The sequence below is a fragment of the Pinus tabuliformis genome, chromosome 2_1 (assembly GCF_031772625.1).
Source record: "Pinus tabuliformis cultivar Carrire ecotype Pingquan chromosome 2_1, CPIR1, whole genome shotgun sequence".
NCBI classification, from domain to species: domain Eukaryota; kingdom Viridiplantae; phylum Streptophyta; class Pinopsida; order Pinales; family Pinaceae; genus Pinus; species Pinus tabuliformis.
In genome coordinates, this window is record NC_142299.1 from 42,198,013 (window position 1) to 42,222,428 (window position 24,416).

The window sequence follows — 24,416 nt, forward strand, 5'->3', positions numbered from 1 at the left end:
AAGGGAGATCAAGAATTCGATTTTCTAGGGCAGGGTTTGCTGAGGAAATCGAGTTAGTGATCAGTGGCAGTGAGGGGCAGTTCAGCAATGGATTTCCATCCGAGGTTGAAGAATACATAGCAGAGAGGCAGTGAAGTGTCAGGAGAGACAATGTAGGCCCAAGAAGGGCTAACGCAAAGGTCGTAGAGGGTGACGCAGAAGCCGTAGAGGCTAACGCAGAAGCCGTAGAGGGCTTCAGAGGCAACGTTGGGAGATTTTGTGGGGCAGACTAGGAGCAGATCTGCAGATTCTTAGCAGAGGAGGGTGACGCAGATCCTGAAGGAGTGACGTAGTTCTAGAGCAGTGCTTGGAGCAGCTTTCACTGTCAAGCATACAAAACAGCTGGAATCGCTCTGGGGTTTGATCATCTGGTTGTTGATTTGCCAGAATATCTGTCTCCGGATAGAGGTACCACTTCCAAGGATATTCTCTATTGGGTGAGCCATTTTTGGCACCTTAGTTGTATTCACGAAATCTGCTTTATAATACAAACCCTCTAGATGCTGCACTGGTTTTCCCGAATTGGGTTTTTCAGGGGACGATTGTCCAAAAATAACGATGTCCCTTGTGTTATTGTCTCAGTTTATTTCAGTGCATGATCTGTATATTTGTGAAGGCTGCAATAGTGTTTACTTCGATGTTTATGCAATTAAATAACTTGTTAATGTAAAGAACAAGAAGGAGATTGTAAACCAATATTTGTAGTAGGGGTTTCTGATGTGTTAGATTCAGGAATTTTCACATAGATGTCCTTCTCCACAAGGCAGGTCTAGGGCTACAAACTGCTCCTAGTTGACCAGACCTTTGAAATCTTCTGCCACTTCTAACAATCCCTTGGTCCTTCAAGAGACTTGTTCCTTAGGGCTTGAAGCAAGCCTCTACAATCCTCCATAAGTTGTTACTTAGGCTGGTCCAACTCGACCACTTCTAGCATGCCTAAAGTCCTTAGGTCACTGCACTTACGGCCAACTTGGTTCACTCTCACGCTGTCATCGAATAGTCCACAAGCATCCAATACAAAACCAACCAAATTGTCCAACCTGGACACTATCCATCAACAACACATCAATAATACATACCTCTCTGTTGTAGCATCTGCTCCATCCCTGTCTCAATCAATACGGCCTTCCAAAACCGAAATTCTGGCATGAAAATCGGTGTCAAAGGAGTTCAATATGGCCCTAGTCAACACTGGTCAAATCTGCAACAATTCCTGAAATTCAGCCCTGTAATTTGTCCTAAAATTCGTCCTTCTTCTTGCCACACATGTGCGAGAAAATAGTTGCCCAATAAGTTGAACCAACCAATTAATTGAGGAGAGAGAAGAATATGTGTGATGAGATTATGCCAAATGAGGTTTGAGGTCTCTCATATTTATACAAGTCGTTGAGAGTGAAGTGACATGTCTCTTCGGCTTCATGAGCCTACATGATGATGTGGCCAACCTTGACAATTTGCACATGTGGGAAAACATATTTCCCCTTGTCTAAATTTGATGATCTTTAGGTAGATTTTGGTCCCCTCGATAAGAGGAATTCAAAGCGATAATCATCTCCATCAAATGAGTTTTCCAAAGTGGAATTTGGCCCTAGTTGCCAATTTTAACACTCCCTCTCAACTAGGGAGAATTCCACCTACCAATCCATCCATCATCATACCATCCAGTCATCATAAGCCATCTATGCGTCCTGTCTCTGCTCTGTTGAACACTGATATAGACAATGAAAAAGAATCGATAGAGAGTAAGTCACAAGACCTTCCCACTCTCCACTGACAAAAGTCAGTCCACATAACCAGGGGTAGAACCCTAATCGGACTTGATCCCAGATCAAGTTGTTGAACACCATGCATCCTAGGCAGAGAGTTCGGCAATACACGTTGCGTCCATCTATAGTGCTATGATCCCTATCCACTTTTCCCAACTCATTGGCCAAATGAGAGGTACTTCCCATGAGTTCTAGACTACATGCGTAGGATGTATGTTGGGGCATCCGCAGAAGAAGGTGAACCACTCATCCTGCTCATATGCCATAGGAGAAGGTAAACCACTCATCCTATGCATATACAGATGTCATCAATCGTAGGGGAAGGTGAACCACTCACCCTACACACACATCAACCATCATGGGGTATCACAGGGGAATGTGAACCACTCACCCTGTACACAATACACCAATAAGGGAAGGTGAACCACTCACCCTGTACACAATGCACCAATAGGGGAAGGTGAACCACTCACCCTATGGTCGCTCATAGCTCCAAGAAGTACCCCAAGCCCCCAGGAGCTCCCAGAGCTCAGTGTCCAACTCAAGCGAGACCCTCATGACAGGGTCCTTCCACGACCCCAAGTCTCTCTCGAAAGGCTAAAGAATTTGACCTTCCCCAAGGGCTTCGTGAGAATGTTTGCAACCTACTCATCAATCCTGATGTGTTGGAGCCTTAATGCTCCTCGTTGTACCATATCCTGAATAAAGTGGTACCTGATATCAATGTGCATGGAGCAGTCGTGGAACACATGATTCTCTGAAAGGCGAATCCCACTCTGGTTGTTGCAATAGATCACAGTGGCATCCAACACGTGCTCAAATAGCTCACTGAAGAGCTTCCTCAACCAGACAACTTCACAATAGGCCATACTAGCAGCAATATATTTGGCCTCGACAGTGCTTAAAGAAACTAATTTCTGCTTCCTGCTCATCCATGAAAATGAAGCAGATCCCAATGAGAAGCAGCCTCCTGATGTGCTCTTTCTATCTACCACATTGCTAACCCAGTCCGCATCAGAATATCCATGTAGCCTCAAATTCTCGACAGTGTATCTCGATTCTCAGCCAATAGTTGATTGTGCCACGAATATATCTCAAGAGACTCTTAGCAGCAATCCAATGTATGTGATGAGGCTCAACCATAAATTGACTCAAAGTGTTCACAGCGAAGCATATGTCTAGACGGGACCTTACCAAGAACATCAGGGCCCCCACAAGTTGTCAATACTCGGAAGGGTTTCCCAATTCAAGCCCAGCAACACTTCCACATAGCTTTTTAAAGTTGAGTTCCATCGGAGTAGAAACAAACTTGCAATCCACCATCTCACATCTCTTTAACAACTTCACAATGTATTTTCCTTGAGAAAGGAAAATCTCACTCGGCTTTTGGTAGACCTCCAGGCCTAGGAACTAGCACATCAGTCCTAAGTCCTTCATCTCGAACTCGAAAGTCAACTCCTTCTTGCATTGATAAATGAGAGGGTCTGCACCTGTCAGAAAGAGATCATCAACATAATGGACCAAACTGAGAGGCATGTCCTTTTCAACCTTGAAGTATAGGTTTGGATCAGCATAGCTCATTGTGAACCCCAGCTTCATAAGATAGCTATTAATTCTCTTATACAAAGCCCTAGGGGCTTGCTTCAACCATAGAGGGATTTCTTCAACATGCATACATGTGTCCTTCGATATTGTACTTCAAACCCCTAAGGTTGTTCCAAGTAGACTTCCTCCTTAAGTGAGCCATGCAAGAAAGCAATCTTCACTTCCATTTGATGTAGGCTCCATCCTTCGTTGGCAGCGAGAGAAATAATGGATCGGATAGTGGTATATCAAGCAACTAGTGCAAATATCTCGTCATAGTCCACTCCTTCCTTTTGAGAGAAGCCTCGAGCAATGAACCTGGCCTTATATTTTTCAGCACTTTCATCAGCTCCATGTTTAATTTTGTAAAGCCATTTGTGGTGATCACAGACTTGTCCTTGGGTCTAGGCACCACGTGAAAGATTCATATTAAATTCATATTCCTCATTCATCACATCCTTCCATACTTGGTGTTTTACAGTGTCTTCAAGCATGCATGGTTAAGAGCTTGAACGATAGTACTCATAGCATTCAAGTACCCTCAAAACATGTTTGGCTTCTTACTTTCGTGAAATGTCCCTCTTGGAGCAGTTTGTCTTTCAGCATCTTCGAGAGTATCTTTGTGCCATAAAGGTTGTTTCCTTGAGGTAGAGGGATCTTCAGGAGGTGGATCAATAGGATCCATCGGGCATAGGCTCATCTGTCAGAGGTTCATCTTGTTTTTCAGTAGCATCATCATTGTCTTTTATTGAGATTGGGAGATCTTTGGCTTTCCCAAGGACAGTGTCTTCATCAAAGGTGATGATGCAGGAGCATCTAGACTTAGCCAGCAATGTGAAAGTTTGTTCACATGTAGTGGCTAAACAAGTTGAATTTCACTGACCTGAGTGGTCAAAAGTCAATGTTTACCCTGAGGGTTGGATCTCTCAAGAAATGAGTTGTATTTCATTATTGTAATAAGTAGAAATTGCCTTATTTTAGATCCAAAGATAAGTTGTTAGCATAGGTGTGTGATAGAGCTTGAAAATAGAGATTCACTGTTAGAATGTTTAAAAATAGAGATTGAGTTGTTAGGCAGGATTGGATTGATAAAAAGGAGGAAAATGTAATGTGGAAGGATTGGCAGAGATAAGAGAGGATTGAGTGAAGCGAGAGTCAAGTAATAGAGTGAGGATTTCCAAATTAAAACAGGGGTCTTTCAATAGTTGTAATCGAGCCAAAGGGCTAAGACTCTGTAACCATTTTTATAATGAATAATTGATGCCATGTGTATGTTTATATATCGATTCTATGTGAAATTTCATTTCGGCCTTTGTTTCTTTGTATTTGGGATACAGTCGAATATTTCTCTGTTTTTATGCTGTATGTGATAAACTTAGAGTTCAATGGAGATCGCAGTCCTTAGTGTTAAAAATAGTGTTGAAGCCCGCTTAAATCCCAGTCGTTGATCTAAGTTCCAACCAACGGTGCGAAATTTCGCCGACCATTTGATCACCATATCGCATCGCAAGATTTGTTTATAAGAAGGGCGGACCTCAGGCCTTGAAGAATTGTGATGTGCGATCACCGCAATATCGCATCGCAATAAAACATTAGTGTGTGGTTGGACTGCAGGCTTTAAGAAGTTGTGAAGTGCGATCGCCGAAATATCGCATCACAGAAATCCTTTGTATGTTATCGGACCCCGGCCATGGGACAGTGCGATTTGCGATTGCAATAAATCGCATCACAACAATTCAAAGGGGAAAGCACCAGACCCAAACCCTTGCGACTTGTGATTATGCGATACAACATGGAACGTCGAATCAAAGGTGAGGTGATCTACAGTGTACCACTGAGCAGCTCTGTTAAATAAAGGTAAGATCTGTTGTCGAGCTTATATTAAGGAAATCAAAGTAGTGCAGCGAAGGGGTTGGACTATAAAGGAGATAGCAAACGTGGGGGCCGATTGTTGAGATTTCTCGAAACAATTGATTCCTGCGTCATTTGTGGTATCAGAGCATACAGAGATTAAGGTTGATTGCAGTACACATGCCGCCAAGGAGAGAAGCTAGCATTGGTCTAGGAAGACTAAAAGCAAATGCAGTTCTACTGGAGGAGATCCGAAGTCTGCGTACGAGGATTGAAACAATTGAGACTGCTCAGAGAAGAACACCTGATGAAGGGGATGACAGTGCTAAAGAAGAATCTTCTGAGGAAGAAGAAGAGGAGGAAAATGAAACTACCAGAGTTATTAAGATGTTGGCGAAAGTAGGAGGAAAACCTGTTAAAATTGGCAACTAGGGCCAAACTCCATGTGGGTCATCTTATTAATGGAAGCTGATATTTTTCTTGGATCCCTCTCATCGAGAAGCATAGGATTGATCAAAAGATCATCCGATTCCGATAAGTATTCATGGAGATATGAATTTATTTGTGTTATGGGACAATTCGTCAAGGTCGGCCAGCAACCAAATAAACCCCACTTGTGCTCAACGTTTTAGTATAAATAGAGGTGGCCTTCAAGTCATTTCAAAACACTTGGGATCTCTTCCTCTCTACTTGTCTTTGGGTTTTAGTAGGAGGAGAGATCCTAAGGGATAACGCTACCCTAATCCATAGGGCAGAAGCTGGAACTGCCAGGATAGCTGACGCAGAGTGCAAAAGCCGGAACTATCGGGCACTGCCAGGAACTGCCGGAAACTGCCGGGAACTGCCGGAAACTGCCGGGAACTGCCGGAACTGCCGAGAACACCCGAAACTGTCGGAACAACAGGAAAAGTTGACACAGAGGGCAGAAGCCGGAACTGTCGGGAACAACCAGAACTCCCGGGAACAGCCGGAACTGTCGGGAACAGCCAGAATTGTCGGGAACAGCCGGAACTGTCACAATTGTCGGGAACTGTCGGGAACTGCAGGAATCGCCGGAATTGTCGGAACTACCAGTACTGTCGGAACTGCCAAGAACTGCCGAGAACCATCGAAACTGCCGGGAACTGTCGGAACTGCCGGGAACTGTCGGAACTGCCAGAACTGCTGGGAACTGCCAGAACAATCGAAGCATCTGCCTCCAAAGGAGAGAAGCATGCAAGGGACAACTAACAGTGGGACAGTTGTATGGTACTTAGCAGCAAATACACCAAGCATGCAATGTTACAGCTAGCATGCAAGGGACAGCTAGAATGCAACAGCAAGCATGCTAAGGACAACAAGAATGCTAGGGACAACAAGCAAGCAAGGGTCAACAATCAAGCAAGGTGCAGCCTACACATAGGTCATTATGGCAACATGGTGCAACAATGGCACATAATGTAGTACAGTGATGGGTACAGTCATGACTAATGAAGCGTGATGAGATGCAGCATAGTGATGATGGGTGCAGCATGGTGCAGTGTAGTGAGGTGCAGCATGATGACGAAATGCAGCACAACGATAGGTGAAGGAGTCACCTTGGAGAATCAGTTGAAGCAGCATGTCTTCAACTGATCTCATGTATCATCTTCTTAGAGATGATCTATGCTCTTATCTAGATAAGTCAAAGTGTTGACCTCTGTTGTAAACGTACTCTCTCTCTCTCTCTGCTGAACTATTGAAGAACATATCAGAAGAATTGATCAAGGGTTTCCCCACATTGGGGTTTGTCCTTGGCTAGCACCACATCTTGTGTCCTCTTGTCTTGGCTTGTCTTATGCGATTTATGTTTATGTTCTATCTGCAGTTTACTTTAATGCTGATGTGATTTCTCATCTGAAAATATATTGAGCTAACTGTGAAAATTGAAATAAATTTCTCTAAGCATAGAACATACCTAAAATTAACATGGTATCAGAGCTGAGGTGAAGACAATGCCCAAGCAAGAGTGAAAGAGCAATCACCGAAGACAGTTGGGAAAGGACAAAAGGATCAGTGGATTCCTCATCCCTCTTCAAATCCACCAAGGGTGAAGTCGAAGCAGAGAATATTATCAGAATGGCGCAGCATAAGTTTCTGATGGCCTACCTAAAGATCACTTTAATGGGAAGCCCGGATCTAAGGGTGGAAGGAAAGGCAGATGCCTTGGTTGTAATAAGTTCAGCCATTATGCGAAGGAGTGTCTGAGGTAGGGACACATCACTTGATGATGATAACAATCATTCCAGGGACATCTTCAATGATCAGAGGAATGACAGGTAATGCAAGTCATCAAGGAAACGGCCGACTCTTCAGAGAAAGCAAGGAACCCCAGGTATGAAGAATCAAATGTTGTTTATGATAAGATAAAGAAGCGTTATCTTGTATTGGCCCTCTCCTTCAGATTCTTTGGGAATCTGGCTTATTGATCGTAGTGCTTCAAGGCACCTCATCGGATAGAAGGGTTCTCTCTCGAATTTGGTAGAGACGGAAACAACCGTGGGATTATACTTGGAGTCGATGCCACCTATCCCGGAAAGGGTGTAGGGAATGTTACCCCTCAATTGAATGAGGGTAACTCTATTCATTTACAAGTATCTCTTTTATGTACCTAATCGCAACAAGAACCTAGTGTCCATCTCAGAAATGGAAGTCAAAGGTTTCAGCGTTGCATTCATCGATGGAAAGGTACATGTTAAAAAATAGAATTTTCAAAGATGCTTTTTCTCATGGGTTCAGGGTTGGCAATTTGTATCAAGTTGCAGGATGGTCCATTGGGGATCATGTCAATTGACATATCACATCTATAACACCGGAGGTCCACCTATGAGGCCCTACCCGATGTGAGTTAGATGGTGATAAGGGATTCCTGAATTCAAGAAGAGCATGAAGTTACATGTCTAAGATGTACTGAAGGAAAATCTTATAAAGGGACCATTCCGCTCATACAATAGGTCCACAGGTTTGGAACAACCCAAGGAGTTTGAGAATCATGATCGGGAATCTCATGTATATAGGTGGAAGAAAGCCCTCTATGGCTTGAAGCAAAACACCCCGGGCGTAGTATGAGAGGATTGATAGCTGTCAGATGAAGCTGAGATTCACTAAGAGTGAAGTCGATCCAAACCATTATTTGAAGGTTGTGGATGATAGACCTCTCATACCAGCACCTTCTGAGGACGAACTATTTCAAACAGGTGCAAACCCTCTCATTTGCAAAAGTAAGAGGGAGTTGGATTCCGGACGTGGAATGGTAAACTGCAAGCTTGTGACTACCTCAAGGATCTTAACTTTCAGAAGTTATATGGCGATGATGCCGGACCAAATTTGGGAAATGCCTCTGAGTTTCATAAACTCATTTGCATTGATGTTCTTGGTGAACTTCCGTCCAGACATATGTTTTGCAGTTAGCATGGTGAGCTCATATTTGGCTGAGCCTCACTTGATTGGTGCTAAGAATCTTCTGAGATATCTTCGGGGCACAATCTCTAATGGATTGAGATACACTACCGGAAATATGAAGCTGCATGATTATTCGAATGCTAACTAGGCAGGTAGTGTGGAGGATCACTAGAGCACTTCTCAGTGCTAGTTCTCTTTGGGTTTTGCTTCGATATCATGGATGAGCAGGAAGCAGAAGTCGGTTGCTATAAGCACTGTCGAGACCGAATACATAGCTACGAGTATGATCTCGTATGAAGCTACCTAGTTGTGGAAGCTCTTCAGTGAGCTGTTTGTACATATGATGAATACCACTGTGATTCTCTGTGACAACCAGAGGGGGGATTCGATTATTGAGGAATCCTGTATTCGATGATTGCTCCAACAGATAGACATCAGATACTGCCTTATCTGGGATATGGTAAGTCGATGAGCGAGGAGGCTCCATCGCATTGAGACTGATGTACAGGTCGCAGACATTTTGTCAAAGCCACGGGGAATGGTCAAATATGTGACTTTCTCGAACGACTTGGAGTCGTTGAGAAACCTTCTTATAACAGTCCTGCATATTGCATGCATTGAGCTCTGGGAGCTCTAGGGGGCTTGGGGTACTTACTGGAGCAACATACGACCACAAGGCGACTCACCCTCCCCTGGTGGTGCACTATGTACAAGATGACAGGTTCAACCTTCCCCTATGATACCCCGTGGCGACTGTGGAACAGGATGATTAGTTCTCCTGTGGGCCGGGATGATTAGTTCTCTCGTGGCAACTATGGAACAGGATGATTAGTTCTCCTGCGGGCCGGGATGATTAGTTCTCCTGTGGGCGGGATGATTAGTTCTTCCGTGGCGACTTTGGTGCAGGATGATTCATTTTCCTATGGACAGGATGATTAGTTTTCCTGTCGAGGCATCCTACCCATGCAGTCTGGGACTCATGGGAAGTACCTCTCATCTGATCAATGAGCAGGGAAATGGGGTTAGGGACCATAGTAGTACTATCGATGGATGCATCATTGTATCTACCGTACTCCCTATGCTAGGATGACCTCCACTAATCTGGGATCAATGAAACTGATCTGGGATCAGTATGAGTGGTTTGAGACACTCTCTTGTGACATTGATTTGGGATCAATAAAACTGACTTTGGGTCAGTAAGAGTGATGTGATACATTCTCTTTAGATGAAACTGACTTCGAGTCAATAGAGAATGGTATGAGACATTCTCGATCAATTCTTCTTCTTCATGGTTCAGCAAAGCAGAGTAGAGGAAAGCAGAGCTCAGCAGAGCAGAGTAGTGCAGGGCACTGATGGCAGAGATAGTATAGTCGGACATATGGATCAGCGGATGGAGTTCTCCCTAGTTGAGAGGGAGTGTTAAAATTGGCAACTAGGGCTAAACTCCATGTGGGTCATCTTATTAATGGAAGCTGATATTTTTCTTGGATCCCTCTCATCGAGAGGTGTAGGATTGATCTAAAGATCATCTGATTCCGATAAGTATTCATGGAGATATGAATTTATTTGTGTTATGGGACAATTCGTCAAGGTCAGCCAACAAACAAATAAACCCCACTTGTGCTCAACGTTTTAGTATAAATAGAGGTGGCCTTCAAGTCATTTCAAAACACTTGGGATCCCTTCCTCTCTACTTGTCTTTGGGTTTTAGTAGGAGGAGAGATCCTAAGGGATAACGTTGCCCTAATCCAGAGGGCAGAAGCTGGAACTGCCGAGAACGCTAACACAGAGGGCAGAAATCGAAACAGCTGGAATTGTCGGGAACTGCAAAAACTACCGAGAACTACCGGGAACTGCCGAAACTGCAGGAACTGCCGGGAACTGCCAGAACTGCCGAAACTGCCGGGAACTGCTAGAACAACCAGGAAAGTTAACGCAGAGGGCAGAAGCCGAAACTGCTGGAACTGTCGGGAACAGCCAAAACTGCCGGGAACAGCCGGAACTGCCGGAACTGCAGGGAACAGCCAGAATTGTCGAGAACAGCGGGAACTGCTGGGAACTGTCGGGAACTGCCAGAATTGCCAGAACTTCCAGAATTGTCAGAACTGCCGGGAACTGTTGGAACTGCCGAAATTGCCAAGAACTGTCGGAACTGCCGGGAACAGCCGGAACTGCCGAAACAACCAGAGCATCTGTCTTCGAAGGAGAGCATCATGGAAGGGACAGCGAACTAGCATTGGGACAGTTGTATGGTACTTAGAAGCAAATACACCAAGCATGCAATGTTACAACTAGCATGCAAGGGATAGCTAGCATGCAACAACAAGCATGCTACGGACAACAAGCATGCTAGGGACAACAAGCAAGCAAGGGACAACAAGAAAGCAAGGTGCAGCCTACACATAAGTCATTATGGCAACATGGTGCAGCAATGGCACATAATGCAGTACAGTGATGGTTACAGTCATGATTAATGAAGCATGATGAGATGCAGCATAGTGATGATGGGTGCAGCATGGTGCAGCACGGTGAGGTGCAACATGATGACGAAATGCAGCACAACGATGGGTGAATGATGCAGGGTTACCCCCACACATACCCACAGTAAGCATAAACATGCATAAATACATTTGTCCCAGGTATTTGACTCACAAAGGAGTCAAATCTTCAACCATACATGGTTAAGGCCCTTTTAGCCACAGTTCCTTTTATATCGGAACCAATCACCCCGCTTAAACCTCCTATCAGGAGTTAAATTAATCCTCAAGCCTTCATTTATCCATTTATTAAAGTCTTCCGTTATATCCTTCTTATCGAGACTCTATCACCCCGTAGAAACCTTCGTTAACCTTTATAAACCCTTAAACCACACATATATAACCTTTCCCTTTCAAAACCTTGGTTCATATATGTTATATCGCATGAAATGCTCTATTGGTGCTATTTCCTTATAAAACCCATTTACAAAGGAAAATGCTCCCAAAACATACCTTTCCGCCTTTAGTACGGTTTCTGCACATTTTTTGAGAATTGCCTTTATCGCAATCGGCTATCGCTCCCTTCACGGTTCATACATACATGCTTCATCACCCCTCCGACTCCGATATGCGACTATCGGACTATTAACACCACCTTTTTATGTTAAATGACTCGGCACGACACTTTCACGGAATACAAAGGAGATTCCACTCCGAACCCTTTATTCAGATTTCAAAAACTATATACCCGCATTCATCAAATCATCAGGTCCGCTCCTCTGTATTAACTCTTCCGCCGCTCTGATTGCCCCAACCTCTGATTCCTCCGATCGCCGATCAGCGCTTTATCGCTATCGGCGTATCGGCCCTTCGCTATTCCACTGTCGCTAGACCTTTGGCCTCTCCGATATGTGATAAGCGATCACTTCTGGACCGTCGATCTGGACTCTCGATCCGACGGTCCAGGATCCATCGCATTATCGCAATCGCTCTTCTCGATGGTCGGACCCCACCACTTCAAAGCGCCAATCCGATCAATCTTCCGGACCCGATAAGGGTATAAGCCACTCTTTATAAAATTTCAAGTCCGGATTCTAAATCCGACTATGTTTTGCACTCATTTTTAGTGTAAGTCGGGTTTTATACTTGCGGGACTTAAACTGAGTAATAAACTCCGCTGATGCGATATTTCGCTTTGCTCCTCAGCGACATCATCTAGACCGTTGATCTTCCAGATCCAACGGCTGCTGAGCGCCGATGCTTCACTTCTCGCTCCTTCTTTTTACTTAGTTTTTATGCTAAGTCTTCAGTTCTTCCATGATTTAGCTCCTCTTCAAAGGTTTCGATTCCTTCACTGTTTCCGCTGCAACTCCCTCCTGAGCTTGATTTCTGTGATTTTTATCACTGACTATGGACTCTATTTAATCTCTCAATGGATTCAAAGATCCATCATGAACCGCTTGGCTCGTTCTTCTCCTCTGTACTCTGCCTCGACTCTGCCTGCAACCTCTGTTACAGAACCTACGAGTTCACATAGTAATCAATCAATAGACACACGATTAACACATTTCCACACTCATAATCGAATTCCTCTGTATATAAACATATAAACAGTTGATTACATAACGAGACTCTCTGTCTCGTGGCCTGATCTTCTGCTATCAGTGGCCTCCTCCTCCTTCTGCCCGTAGGCTTACATATATGCCAGGAAGTTCTGTTCAACTCATCCTGGTTCAACTCCTAAATCTATTGAACCGACTCCTAGATGTACTCTATCCTCTATGTCAACCAACCATCGTCTCACTTTGAGCATATACAGGAAGAATGCATCAAAAGAGTTGTTGAGGCCTTGTGATACAAGGTTTACCACTTTTTATATTACTCTGAAAAGAGTTGTTGAGGAAAAAGCGAGCCTAAGAGCTATTTTTTGTAACACTGAGTGGGAGAGATCTACCCTCTCAAAAGAAACTAAGGGGAAAAATGTTGAACAAATAGTGCTCAATAATGGCTTTTGGGAAAATGCAAACAAGGTTTTAAAAATTTGTGGCCCAATTGTTAATGTGCTCCGCATGGTTGATGGTGACAAACCTTGTATGGGTTTTGTTTATGAAAGCATTGATCGTTGCAAAGAGACCATTGCAACTACTTTTAATAATGTGGAAGCTGATTACAAGGAGATATGGGATTTAATTGATCATAGATGGAAGATGATGCATAGTCCATTACATGCAGCAGCATGCTATTTGGACCCTAGATTGTTTGGGTTACCAAGACATAGGGATGAAGAAATCATGAATGGACTTATCTAGTCTATTGAGAAGCTAAATCCAGATCCAGATATTGCAGGTTTGATCAGAAGTCAGTTGAGGGCATACAGGTTAGAAGAAGGGTTATTTGGAACACAATCAGCAAAGTATGATAGGAGCAGAAGTGATCCAGCAGTATGGTGGGAATTTTATGGTTCAGGGGCACCAGAATTGCAAAATTTTGCAATTCGTATCTTAAGCCAGGGAACAAGTGCATCAGCATGTGAAAGGAATTGGAGTTCCTTTGACCACATTCATTCCAAAAAAAGAAATAGATTGTTATCTGGAAGATTAGAAGATCTTGTTTATGTTCGTACTCGTAGTAACTTGCAGTTGGCACTGAAGAATGTGGCTAAAGAGTCATCCAATTATTCTACTCCATGGATCGACCCTGTTCCAAATGCAACAATGGATGATGCTGATTTGTACATTGATAGTGACATAAACACTGACAGGGAATTCACTGATGAATCTGATGCTGAAGCATCTAGCGGATTCACAACTCATACTTCTCTTGATGACATTAGGACACCAAGAATGGCATTATGCTTCTGATTCAACTCAGCAGTCTATCTAAATTATGTGCATGCAATCAACAAAGATGGAGGTATGACGCATAAAATACTCATGCCTCAATTCACAATGATAGATTTCCACTAGGAGGGCAGTTAAATACAGGATAAGGTAAAAAGTAAATGATAGCCATAGGAAAGCATGCATTAAAATGTGTAATTAATAGCAGGTGACCAGATCTTCGATGTTTACAGATTAACCAACCTGCATAATCTAAAAAATATTTTAAGAATACAGCAACTCTAGTTGGTTTCTCCATACAATGTCTACAAATTAACCAACCTTCACAATCTAAAAAACATTTTTAGAATATATTCAGTCAATTTAGTTTCTCCAAATTAATTTTATTTTGACAGTTGCAAGCATACTTAATGCCACGTATATTTGCACCTAAGCAAACTTGTGGAAAAATTTGTTCTTAACAATTTAAAACCTTGAAAACATTTTGCATCTAAATAATCGTAGAAAATTAAATTGATGTGTCTTAATAACAATGAAAAGATATGCAAATTTGAGGAAGGAATTGCATAAAAAAGGTGGTAGATTTTTTTCTGATACCTGTAAATGAGCATGATTAGTGGTCCTTAGATTCAAGTACCTTTCAAATACAATCATTGCATTTCCATGCTTCCTGAAATATCTTTTAAGAGCATGCGTAAGCCTCTGTAATTCACTATCTGCATCTGAAGGCAGGGAAAGAGTAGAAGGTAAATGTTCAATGGGAACTATCAACACATGTTCTTCAACTAATGGACCCTTGGCTAGTGCGCAGTAGAAATTGTCCCCTACACTCACTACAAGATGAGTATCTAGATTAGGGCTTGACAAGCAAAACCAGCAGGGCTGATGTGTATTAGACACTGTATTTCTCCTTTTCTTTCCAGCATCAGGATCATGGCTAAATCTGCAATGGGAAGCATCTATATCATTTGGTTAGAATAGTAAACATTTGACAAAAAAGCAGAAAAATGACTATTCTATATGTTGAATTGTGGGAAGTTTATAAAGATATAAAGATAAAACAGTGCCACATGTCAGCCAATTGCATATAGAATTTTTAATGTATAATGACTGATATCAGAAATAAATGTAAGTCTGACCTGCAGTCATCACCTTTATCGCATCTACCCTTCTTGACAAAATCAAAGCAGATGCCGGGTGGAAGCAAATCACTACTCCCACCATCATCTGAACTATGGCGAAACTTGCACTCTGCACCTCTTTCACATTTACCCTTACTGATAAAATCGAAGCATGCACCTTTTGAGAACGGATTTTTGTCATCTGTATCATGTCTAAACTTACAGCTTTCACCTCGTGAACAAGAACCAGAGGATAAAAACTGGAAACACAATCTTTCACCATCTTCAGTGCCTCCTCTTTGCCTCTTTTTGGAGACATCATACCGCCAATACTGGGCATCAGAAGTTTCAGTCCGTTTATTTGTATCCTTTGCCCCGACAGATGGTTGCTCAACTTTATATGGAGAAGGTGTTGAGTTTGGAGGCCTTGCTAAAAGCTCGGACACAGGCATCATTGAAGCAGGTACGGGTGAAAGTGCATGGATAAACTTCTGTAAGCCAAATATCCACAGTCAAAATATGTCTGATAATGCAGGCTAACAAGACATAAACCAACACAAATATATAACAAGAATGGATATAAAAACACAATTAAATATAACAGAAATGCATGCAAGTACAAAATAAAACAGATAATGGTCCATGATGATGCTGAGTTCAAAATAAGAGGCAACAAAGAGTTAAGATTTTGAGATGTTCCAAACTACTTCGTGTTTGTACAGTGATAAAGATATTCAGAGATAGTTTGAACTTTAATTTACTTACTCCATATTCTGCAACAGAAACTCAGTTACCCTTACAGGAGTGTTTTTGTGGTCATTATACTCCTGCAACTGGTTCAACTCAGACCTCAGGGAAGGTTTTATCCTGTCTAATATTTTGCATCCATGTATAAGGGTTTCAGAGATCACAGCAAACAAATTGAATCTTCAAGAACCATAATGTCACAGCAAATGGTACAGCTAACATTTAATTGTAGTTCTTTAGCTAACCATATTGTCAAGATTAATGTGAATTGAACATTTTGAAATCTTCAAATCACACCATTGACTGTATAACTGCAAGGAGGATGTCAAATGTAAACTGGTTAATGGAGCTGTGCACAGTAAGGGTTAAATTTTCAGAAAAGTGTCTCCTGCCTAGGTGCTATAACAAAATAGAAAATACATTAGCAGAAGGACAAAGCAAGTAGGATCTAACCTCTTTCTTGTCATTACCAACAGCTGCAAGTCCAAGAAAACGTGTTACATGTGAAGCTCCATTATTTGCATAAGGCTCCCGAGAATAAAAGATACCTTCGGATCCTGCAATATGGTACCTAACCAAACAAGGAAATAGAAATTGTGCATTAATCGATGATATATCTCACATTGCCTTGCAGCTAATTTCTGCTTCGAAGTTTGCCACACAACAAAGGCAATTATGACTGCTTAAGATCTTAGAGACCAGAGGTTTCCTATCGACTTCAGTTTGGTTCACAGCCTAAAATTAGAAGATAATCTACAAGTTTTAGAAATGCACTAGTCCAGACTGATTTGGACTCTTTTCAGACTCCCCAGTCCTGAATGAAACAGCCTGGGGATTGCATAGAATGAAAAGCAATAGTTCCCAAATGATTTGCTCTAATTGTATCAGGGGCAGTTACCAAGGCAGTTCATTCGGGAAAATAGTAACTCGTTTCAGAAACAACATTTTTAGAGATACAAAGAAAATATGAAAATTGGGAGAGACGGAAATTTTCCATCACAATTAAATAGCTTAGCTTATCAAAAGAAATGAGACAGTTCTTGACGATTTGCCAAGTCGATCTTTCAAAATATTCAGAATGAAAATAAAGAATGTTTTTTAGATAAGCAGAAAATATGAACTAGCATTATTTAGTTAAATTTTAAGACCAGGTCTAATTTATTTCTCTCCACAATTGTTTTATACCAGAAAAATATTTATGCTCAAATAAATTTTGAAATTGCTGGAAAATAAATACACTGGTATTTATAGCTTGACAATAAAATTATGGAGCAGAAATTAATAGGAAAATCAACCATAAGATGCAGGAATTTTCACCCCAACAAATCTTCCTTCACTTTTATTAATCTGGAAAATTTAAGGCCTTGACCCACAGAAAAATACACAGAAATTACTGCAATTATTTGAACCTGGAAATGGCCCACCGGATTTTTGGGGTAGAGGAAATTCGACCTCTAAAATCAGCTTATCTGAAAAATAACTTGGCCCCTAGCAATGTCTCGGCCTCCACCTGGACAGCTTCACCCTGGAAGACACTCGACCCCTCTAGCTGAAGTCTTGGCCTCCTCCTTAGGTCTACGCAGCCAGCTAGAAATCTCAGCCTCTCCCTTCAAGTCTTGGCCTACACAAAATCTCGAACCCCTTCTCTAATTCTCGAACCTCAGCCCTCTCTGTCCCACGCTGGCCCTGCGTCAGCCTTTCTAGGCCTGCGTCAACCCCAGGCTGGCCCTTCTGGAGCTCTGCGCAGCACTTGGCTGCCTCTGCGTAGCCCTGCATGAGCCCTTATTGGCTCTGTGTTACCCTCCTTGGCTGTTGCGCTGCTCTCTCGGCACAATCTCTGCCTTCTCTGTTTCTCTGTACTCAATGCCCCTCAGCTGCTCTCCCGATCACTGATTCTATCTTTCTTAGCAAACCCCGCTCTAGTGAATAGAATGACTGATCATTTGTTGTGTCCTGCAAGTGACCCTCAAGCCTCCTCTTATACTTTTCCCGAACCTCAGCCCCTAGTTTCGGCACCCAAATTGTACTCTGATATTGCTTAATAAGAAAACCCTCAGATAGCTGCACCGGTTTTCCCGCATTGGGTTTTTCCGGAGACATTAGTCCAAAAATAATGGTGTCATGTGGTGTGTTTGTTCTTGTTTCTTTTAGTTGTTGATCTGTAATATGTTGAGCATGCACTGGTGTTTATTTTCAGTATTTACTTTGTAAATAACTTGTTAAAGAAAAATAACAAGTAGGTAGGAATAAATCAGAAAAAGTGCATGAAGGGTTTCTAAACTAAGTAAACTTAGAAACTTCAACATGGTATTAGAGCGTGATTGCAGATCACAGGAGGACTAAAAGACATCAGCCGAGCGGAGCAATAGCAGCAGAAAACAGTTGTCCCGAGGTGACAGAAGTTGTTTCTAGCAGCGCAGAAGCCAAGAAGTGTGATGCAGAGCCAGCCAGAGCCACGCAAAAGAAGCCGGGAGCTGCGCAGAGCCTCAGAGAGGCCAGCGTTGCTGACACAGAGGGCCAGAGGGCTGACGCAGGGCATCCCAGGGTTAACGTAGACCCATCTAGGGTGACGCAGAGCCAGCGTGAGGCAGAGAGGGGTTGACGCAGTTCACAAAGAGGCAGTTGCTGGAGTCTAGAAGGTTGCAGAAATATTGCAGAGTGGAGCTAGTGAGGTACTGTAGTCAGAACAGTACCTGACAGAGCAAGGCCAAAGGAGTTGTTACCAAGGGTTTCTAGCCGAGGAACCTGGATCAGCAGTGCAGTTGCACAAGATGATCAGAGTAGGGGGCATCTCGACAAGCAGCAGAAGGATTTCCAGGAGAGAAATCAGGACTCAGAGGGAGTCCAGAAGAGAACTTCCAAAAGGGAAGTAGAGACTCAGAGGAGTCGAACAAAGAACTTCCAAGAGGGAAGTAGAGGAGCGTCATGGCACTACATGGGGTAAGAGACCAGGATAGACTGGACGAAGCATCGAACTTCGCAGTCTGGAAGGCTAGAATCTTATCAGTGCTTGACAGAAATCGTGTCAAGAACTTCGCCTTGAAGGTTATAGCTATCCCAGTCGACCCCAATGATAACGACAAGTACGAAGAGGCGATGGCAAGGGCCAAGTGCATTATCCTTGACGGGGTCAACGATCATGTGGCACCACATATAGCCAAAAAGGAAACGGCAGTTGAGATGTGGGAGGCTCTTAAGAACATGTACCAGCATACTTCTGTGCAGAGAAGAATGATGCTCGAGAACCAGATGAGGTCGTATCAGATGAAGAAGGGTCAATCGATTGACACCTTCCTCGGAGGACTAAATGAGATCCGAGACTAGTTGATTGTTATAGGAGCGACATCAGATCAGGAGCTTATGGTGAGGACAGCCCTAAATGTTGTCTCAGAAGATTGGTAAGTGTTTGTCTAGACTATCATGGGCAAAGGGACTCTCCTACCTTGGGACGAGATGTGGGCAGCTCTTCGCCGGGAAGAGATCAGACGGCACTCGAATACAGGTAGCAGCAGCAAAGGGATCAAAGTTCAACAGGAGGAGGAGGATGTGGCCCTAGCATCCGAGGGAAAGCAGGAGAAGTGGAAGAAGAAAGATATCTCCAAGATCAAGTGCTTCCACTGTGGCGAGGTGGGGTCATTATGCGACCCAGTGCCTAAGGAAGAAGAGTAATGGAGAGTCTTCTGAGACTAAGGTAGTGCCAACACAGGCAGAGAAGGAAGTTTTGACAGACGATGATTATGCCACGAGTGCACACGCACCACTTGAGCGGAAGTGGGGAGACATCGAGCTGTAGTCAGATGGACTACATGTGATGAGGGGTAGGAGCCTTGAGGTACCTAGCCTCTTAGATTAGACCTTGCTATGGGAGCCCCAACGAGGAGTAGCAGGATTGGCTATGTGGGTAGAGACGGATGCGGATGGAGCGGCAGAGAGAGCTACAGTGCAGGAGTCCCGAGACAGCGCAGAGCTAGCAAGCTGCAGTAATGCGAGAGGCACAGGGGTGTTGCACCAATGCACGAAGGCATGGAGAGGTGTGCAATGGTGGGAGATGCAAGAAGGTGTTGCAGCAACGCAGAAGTCAAAGAGAGGGAGCACTTGTCAGCGACAGAGGGAGCTTCAGCATCAGTGGGTGTTTCTAGCCCAATAGGGCGGTCAGCTGGGAGATCAGTTACTTACTTCTCAGTAACTAAGTTGCAATGCAGCAGTGGGCAGCACGACGCAGCATGATGAGAGGAGGTACAGTCCGGATGCAATGCTGGGAGAAAGGACTAGTAGCAGCACGGATGCGGAGGGAGTTGTCATATAGATGCAGTAGTGGCAGTGGCAGAACCATGGGCAGCAGTACAGGAGGCAACAGTGCAGAGGATGGTGGGCAGGAAGGCCTAGCATCAGCACAGGTACAGATGCCGGATGATCAGAGTAATACTCAGTGAGGAGTATTGCTAGAGCACAGTCCTCGCTAAGAGGGAGTGTTGATTTGGGGTAGCATCGGATGTGCTCTAGCCACGAAATTTGGTGGAGAGGTTGGGGAACATGAGATCTCCAATACCCAGAAAGAGTTTGGGCAGATTCTAAATAGACCAGGGGATATTAAAATAATTAATATTTTTAATGGAGTCCCTAAGTCTAAACTTAGGGAAAATAAAATATTAATGTGTATTAATATGAATCTGTGTTAGAATGGTCCAAAAGACATTGATCAAGCCACATCTAATCTTAGCCGTTGATTAGGGACTTAATCTCGGCCGTTGACATGTCAACAGGAAAAGTATAAGAGGAGGCTTGAGGGTCACTTGGAGGACACACCAGATAATCAGTCATTCTATTCTCTAGAGCGGGGTTTGCTAAGAGAGATAGAATCAGTGATCGGGAGAGCAGCTGAGGGGCATTTAGTACAGAGAAATAGAGAAGGCAAAGATTGTGTCGGGAGAGCAGCGCAGCAGCCAAGGAGGGTGATGCAGAGCCATCAAGGGCTCACGTAAGGCCACGCAAGGCAGCCAAGTGCTACACAGAGCTCCAGAAGGGCCAACTTAGCTGACGCAGAGGCTCCCAGAGCTGACGCAGGGCCTCTTGGGGCTGACGCGAGGCCAGCGTGGGACAAGGAGGGGTTGACACAGTCCACATTGGGCAGACACTGGGGTTGCAGGAGCAGTTTTGTGCTGAGGAACTGCTGGAAGGATTTTCCGGGGTTTCAGCTAGGAGATTTCTCTCAAACTATGAGGTATCGCTGCTAAGGAAATTCTCTGTTGGGTAGGCTAGTTTCGGCACCCAGATTGTACTCTGATATTGCTTAATAAGAAAACCCTCAGATAGTTGCACCGGTTTTCCCGCATTGGGTTTTACCTGGGACATTGGTCCAAAAATAATGGTGTCATATGGTGTGTTTGTTCTTGTTTCTTTTAGTTGTTAATCTGTAATATGTTGAGCATGCACTAGTGTTTATTTTCAGTATTTACTTTGTAAATAACTTGTTAAAGAAAAATAACAAGTAGGTAGGAATAAATCAGAAAAAGTGCATGAAGAGTTTCTAAACTAAGTAAACCTAGAAACTTCAACACTTATGAAGCAATGCTACTCTTTATTGCAAGCAGAAGCAATGCTATCTTTATTTGTTAAGTTATGGTATGTTCTATGCTTATAACAGTTTACTTCTTTTTCTTATTATATTCCACCGATTACCAATCACATGTACATAAAGTAAAGTGCAGATAGAACATTAAACGATCGACAGAAAACAAGCCAAGACAAGAGACACAAGATGTGGCGGCTAGCTAGGGACAAACCCCACAATGTGTGGGGAAACCCTTTGATCAAATCTTCTTTTATCTTCAATAATTCCGCAGAGAGAAATAGTACAATAAATCTGATTCATATCAGCAGTAGCAAACCCTAGATCAGTAGCATCAGCATTAGCGGCTTCATTATCAAACTAGGGCAGACCATATCTCACAAACCGACAGTCGGATTGACTTCATTCCACCACCAAAAGTTTCGGCTTCCAGAGGAGGTTCGGATGAACCTACAGCGCAGTTCAGATGAGGAGATCTTCTAGGCCACGCAAGTCAATCTTTGCTTCTGCAGTTGCAGCTTCAGTTTCAGCAGTTTTCGGCTTCAAACTAGGGCAGTCGATATCTTGCAAACCGTTCGTCGGATTGACTTCATTCCACCACCAAAAGTTGCGGCTTTCAGAGGAGGTTCAGATGAACCTACAGCGCAGTTCAGATGAGGAGATCTTCTAGGCCACGCAAGTCAATCTTTGCTTCTGCAGTTACAGCTTCAGTTTCAGCGGTTTCCGGCTTCAAACTAGGGCAGTCGATATCTTGCAAACTGTTCGTCGGATTGACTTCATTCCACCACCAAAAGTTGCGGCTTTCAGAGGAGGTTCAGATGAACCTACAGCGCAGTTCCAAAGAGGAGATCTTCTAGGCCACGCAAGTCAATCTTTGCTTCTGCAGTTGCAGCTTCAGTTTTAGCAGTTTCCGGCTTCACATGTGTGAGAGAGAGAGACCCATTTCAGCGCAGTAAAGAAGAGACTCATATCTGCGCAGTAGAGAGAGAGAGATGTGATGAGATGAGTGAGTCCAAATGAGGAAAAGTCCTCTTATATTTATACACAACGTTGGTGGGTGAATAGATGCAACTGTTGGGCTTCTGAGCCTACATGAGTTGTAGGTCGGCTTGATAATAATTCCATAATCAAAATAAATTCATATCTCCATGAATACTTATCGGAATTGGATGATCTTTATATCAATCCTACACCTCTCGACGAGAGGAATCTAATAAAAATATTATTAGCCATGAATAAGATGACCCACATGAAGTTTTGCCCTGGTTGCCAGTTTTAACATTATTGCAAGCAGAGCCACGATAGAATTTTGTCCACTATGTGCAAAACTAGAAGTGAATTGACCAAGACTACATCTTGGATCCACTCCACATATCTTTGGTGCATTACTCGGAGTTTTAGCAACCAATCTTCCAAAGCAAAATTTTCATTGAAGCATGGGAGTAATAGGATTATCCCTGAAGTGAATGTGAAACACTTGGTATTGGGAGTGGTGTTGGAATTGTATAATCATCAAGCATGGAACACACAATTTTTCTCACAAAGTTTTAGGTTGTTTGTTGTTGAGGAAAAGTGTTGACGAAGTGTTTCACCTATCTGGGTTGGACTAGGAAGGCCTATTCAAGAACTAGAGGAGACATTGACGCAATGATATCCCGAGGAGGAGAGGGGGATTGGGAAATTCCAACTAGATGTGCCTGAGAAAGAGGGAGAACAAAAGTAGGAGATTGATAGGGGGATATCCTTGATACAATTGTGTTAGAAACTAGAGGCATGAAGGGGGGAGCTTGAAGAACTATTACATGAATGGACTCTAGAGTGTTTGCATGGGGAGGAGGGATGGGCTCCATTGTTGGGGAAGTTATGGGGCATGTTGGTTGAGGAGATTCTGTGGGAGGATTGGAGGCATCAATCTATGTTGAAAATAGTAGCAAGATAGGTCTTCTTGACTTGTCAAGAAAGACCTCGATCATTCCTTCTTTAGCATGCACGAGTTCGAGGACGAGTTCATGGAGCAGTTAACTCATGCAAAGAAATTGGAGGCTCAATTTTGTTGTTCTCCAAGTGAGAGTTTATATTTGGAAAAAGACGAGTGAGACTCTCAGTGTCTAATTGAGGCAAGGACGAGTTAGAAGAGTCAGTTCGACTCAGTTAACAAATCGATCACAAGTCTGAGTTCTAAAAATTAACTTGCCAGTTATAGCATGAGTCGAAATGCTTAGAAGAATGAAGGCACATCATTGTATCATAATTGTTGAGCACGAGTTTGTGTGAGAAAGAGTTCTTGCTAGGAGAGCATGTAAGGAGAAGCTTATACGCAGTTTGAGAGAGACAATTTCCTTGCTGATCTGCGCTAGGAAATAGGAGATTTCTAGCGCTAGAAGATAGGGGCAGAAGCTGTGCAAGCAAATAGGGGTTGAATCGAGTTTTTTCAAGTAGGTTTCGAGCTAGGTATTAGCAGAGAGAGCAGCCTTGTTTTCTGTTGAAACAGCTTGCCTTGTAAAGAATTCTATTTGCTCAATTTTTGTCAATAAAATCTACAACAAGAAGAGGGTTTTCCTAGTTGGGTTCCCTAGAAAAATATTGTGTTATTGTGTGACTGTGTTCTTTATCTCTGTGTTTCTTTTATTCTGCTACCTGTCTATCGTAGAGAAATCCTGTGTCTTGGTGCAACGAAATTAGTTGCAGATTTGTCATCATAGCAGTTGTAGGATTTCAAGGAATTTCTACATGGTATCAGAGAAGGAATTTACGTATTTACAAAATTCACAATTCACCAAATCCCTAAGGATTATTTATGAGTCCACACAAAGAGATGAAGGACAACTACCAATTGTTGAATGTGCTCTCTGAATCAAGTGGTTTTAGGGATGACCACAAACCGAATGGATGGTAGAAGCTAATGTCTTCTATTAGATGATGGTTTAACGATGACCATAAACTGATGTCTCACAGAAGCCTTAAGTCTTCTATTACATGGTGGTTTAAGGATGACCACAAAT

General features: G+C 43.1%; 1 protein-coding gene across 5 annotated transcripts in view; it reads right to left on the reverse strand.

Annotated features, from left to right (window-relative positions):
• LOC149198683 (zinc finger CCCH domain-containing protein 64-like) overlaps nucleotides 1–24,416 on the reverse strand; it is a 258,943-nt gene that overhangs the window by 77,796 nt on the left and 156,731 nt on the right. For 2 of the 5 annotated variants that reach the window (XM_089402115.1, XM_089402114.1), the window contains exons 5-7: nucleotides 16,299–16,416; nucleotides 15,117–15,589; nucleotides 14,575–14,920 (exon numbers count right to left, since the gene is read on the reverse strand). In XM_089402115.1, coding sequence (XP_089258241.1) covers nucleotides 14,575–14,920; nucleotides 15,117–15,589; nucleotides 16,299–16,416 — 937 coding nt within the window. The remainder of the gene's footprint in view (nucleotides 1–14,574; nucleotides 14,921–15,116; nucleotides 15,590–16,298; nucleotides 16,417–24,416) is intronic. The other 3 variants (XM_089402118.1, XM_089402117.1, XM_089402116.1) reach the window with 2 other exon arrangements.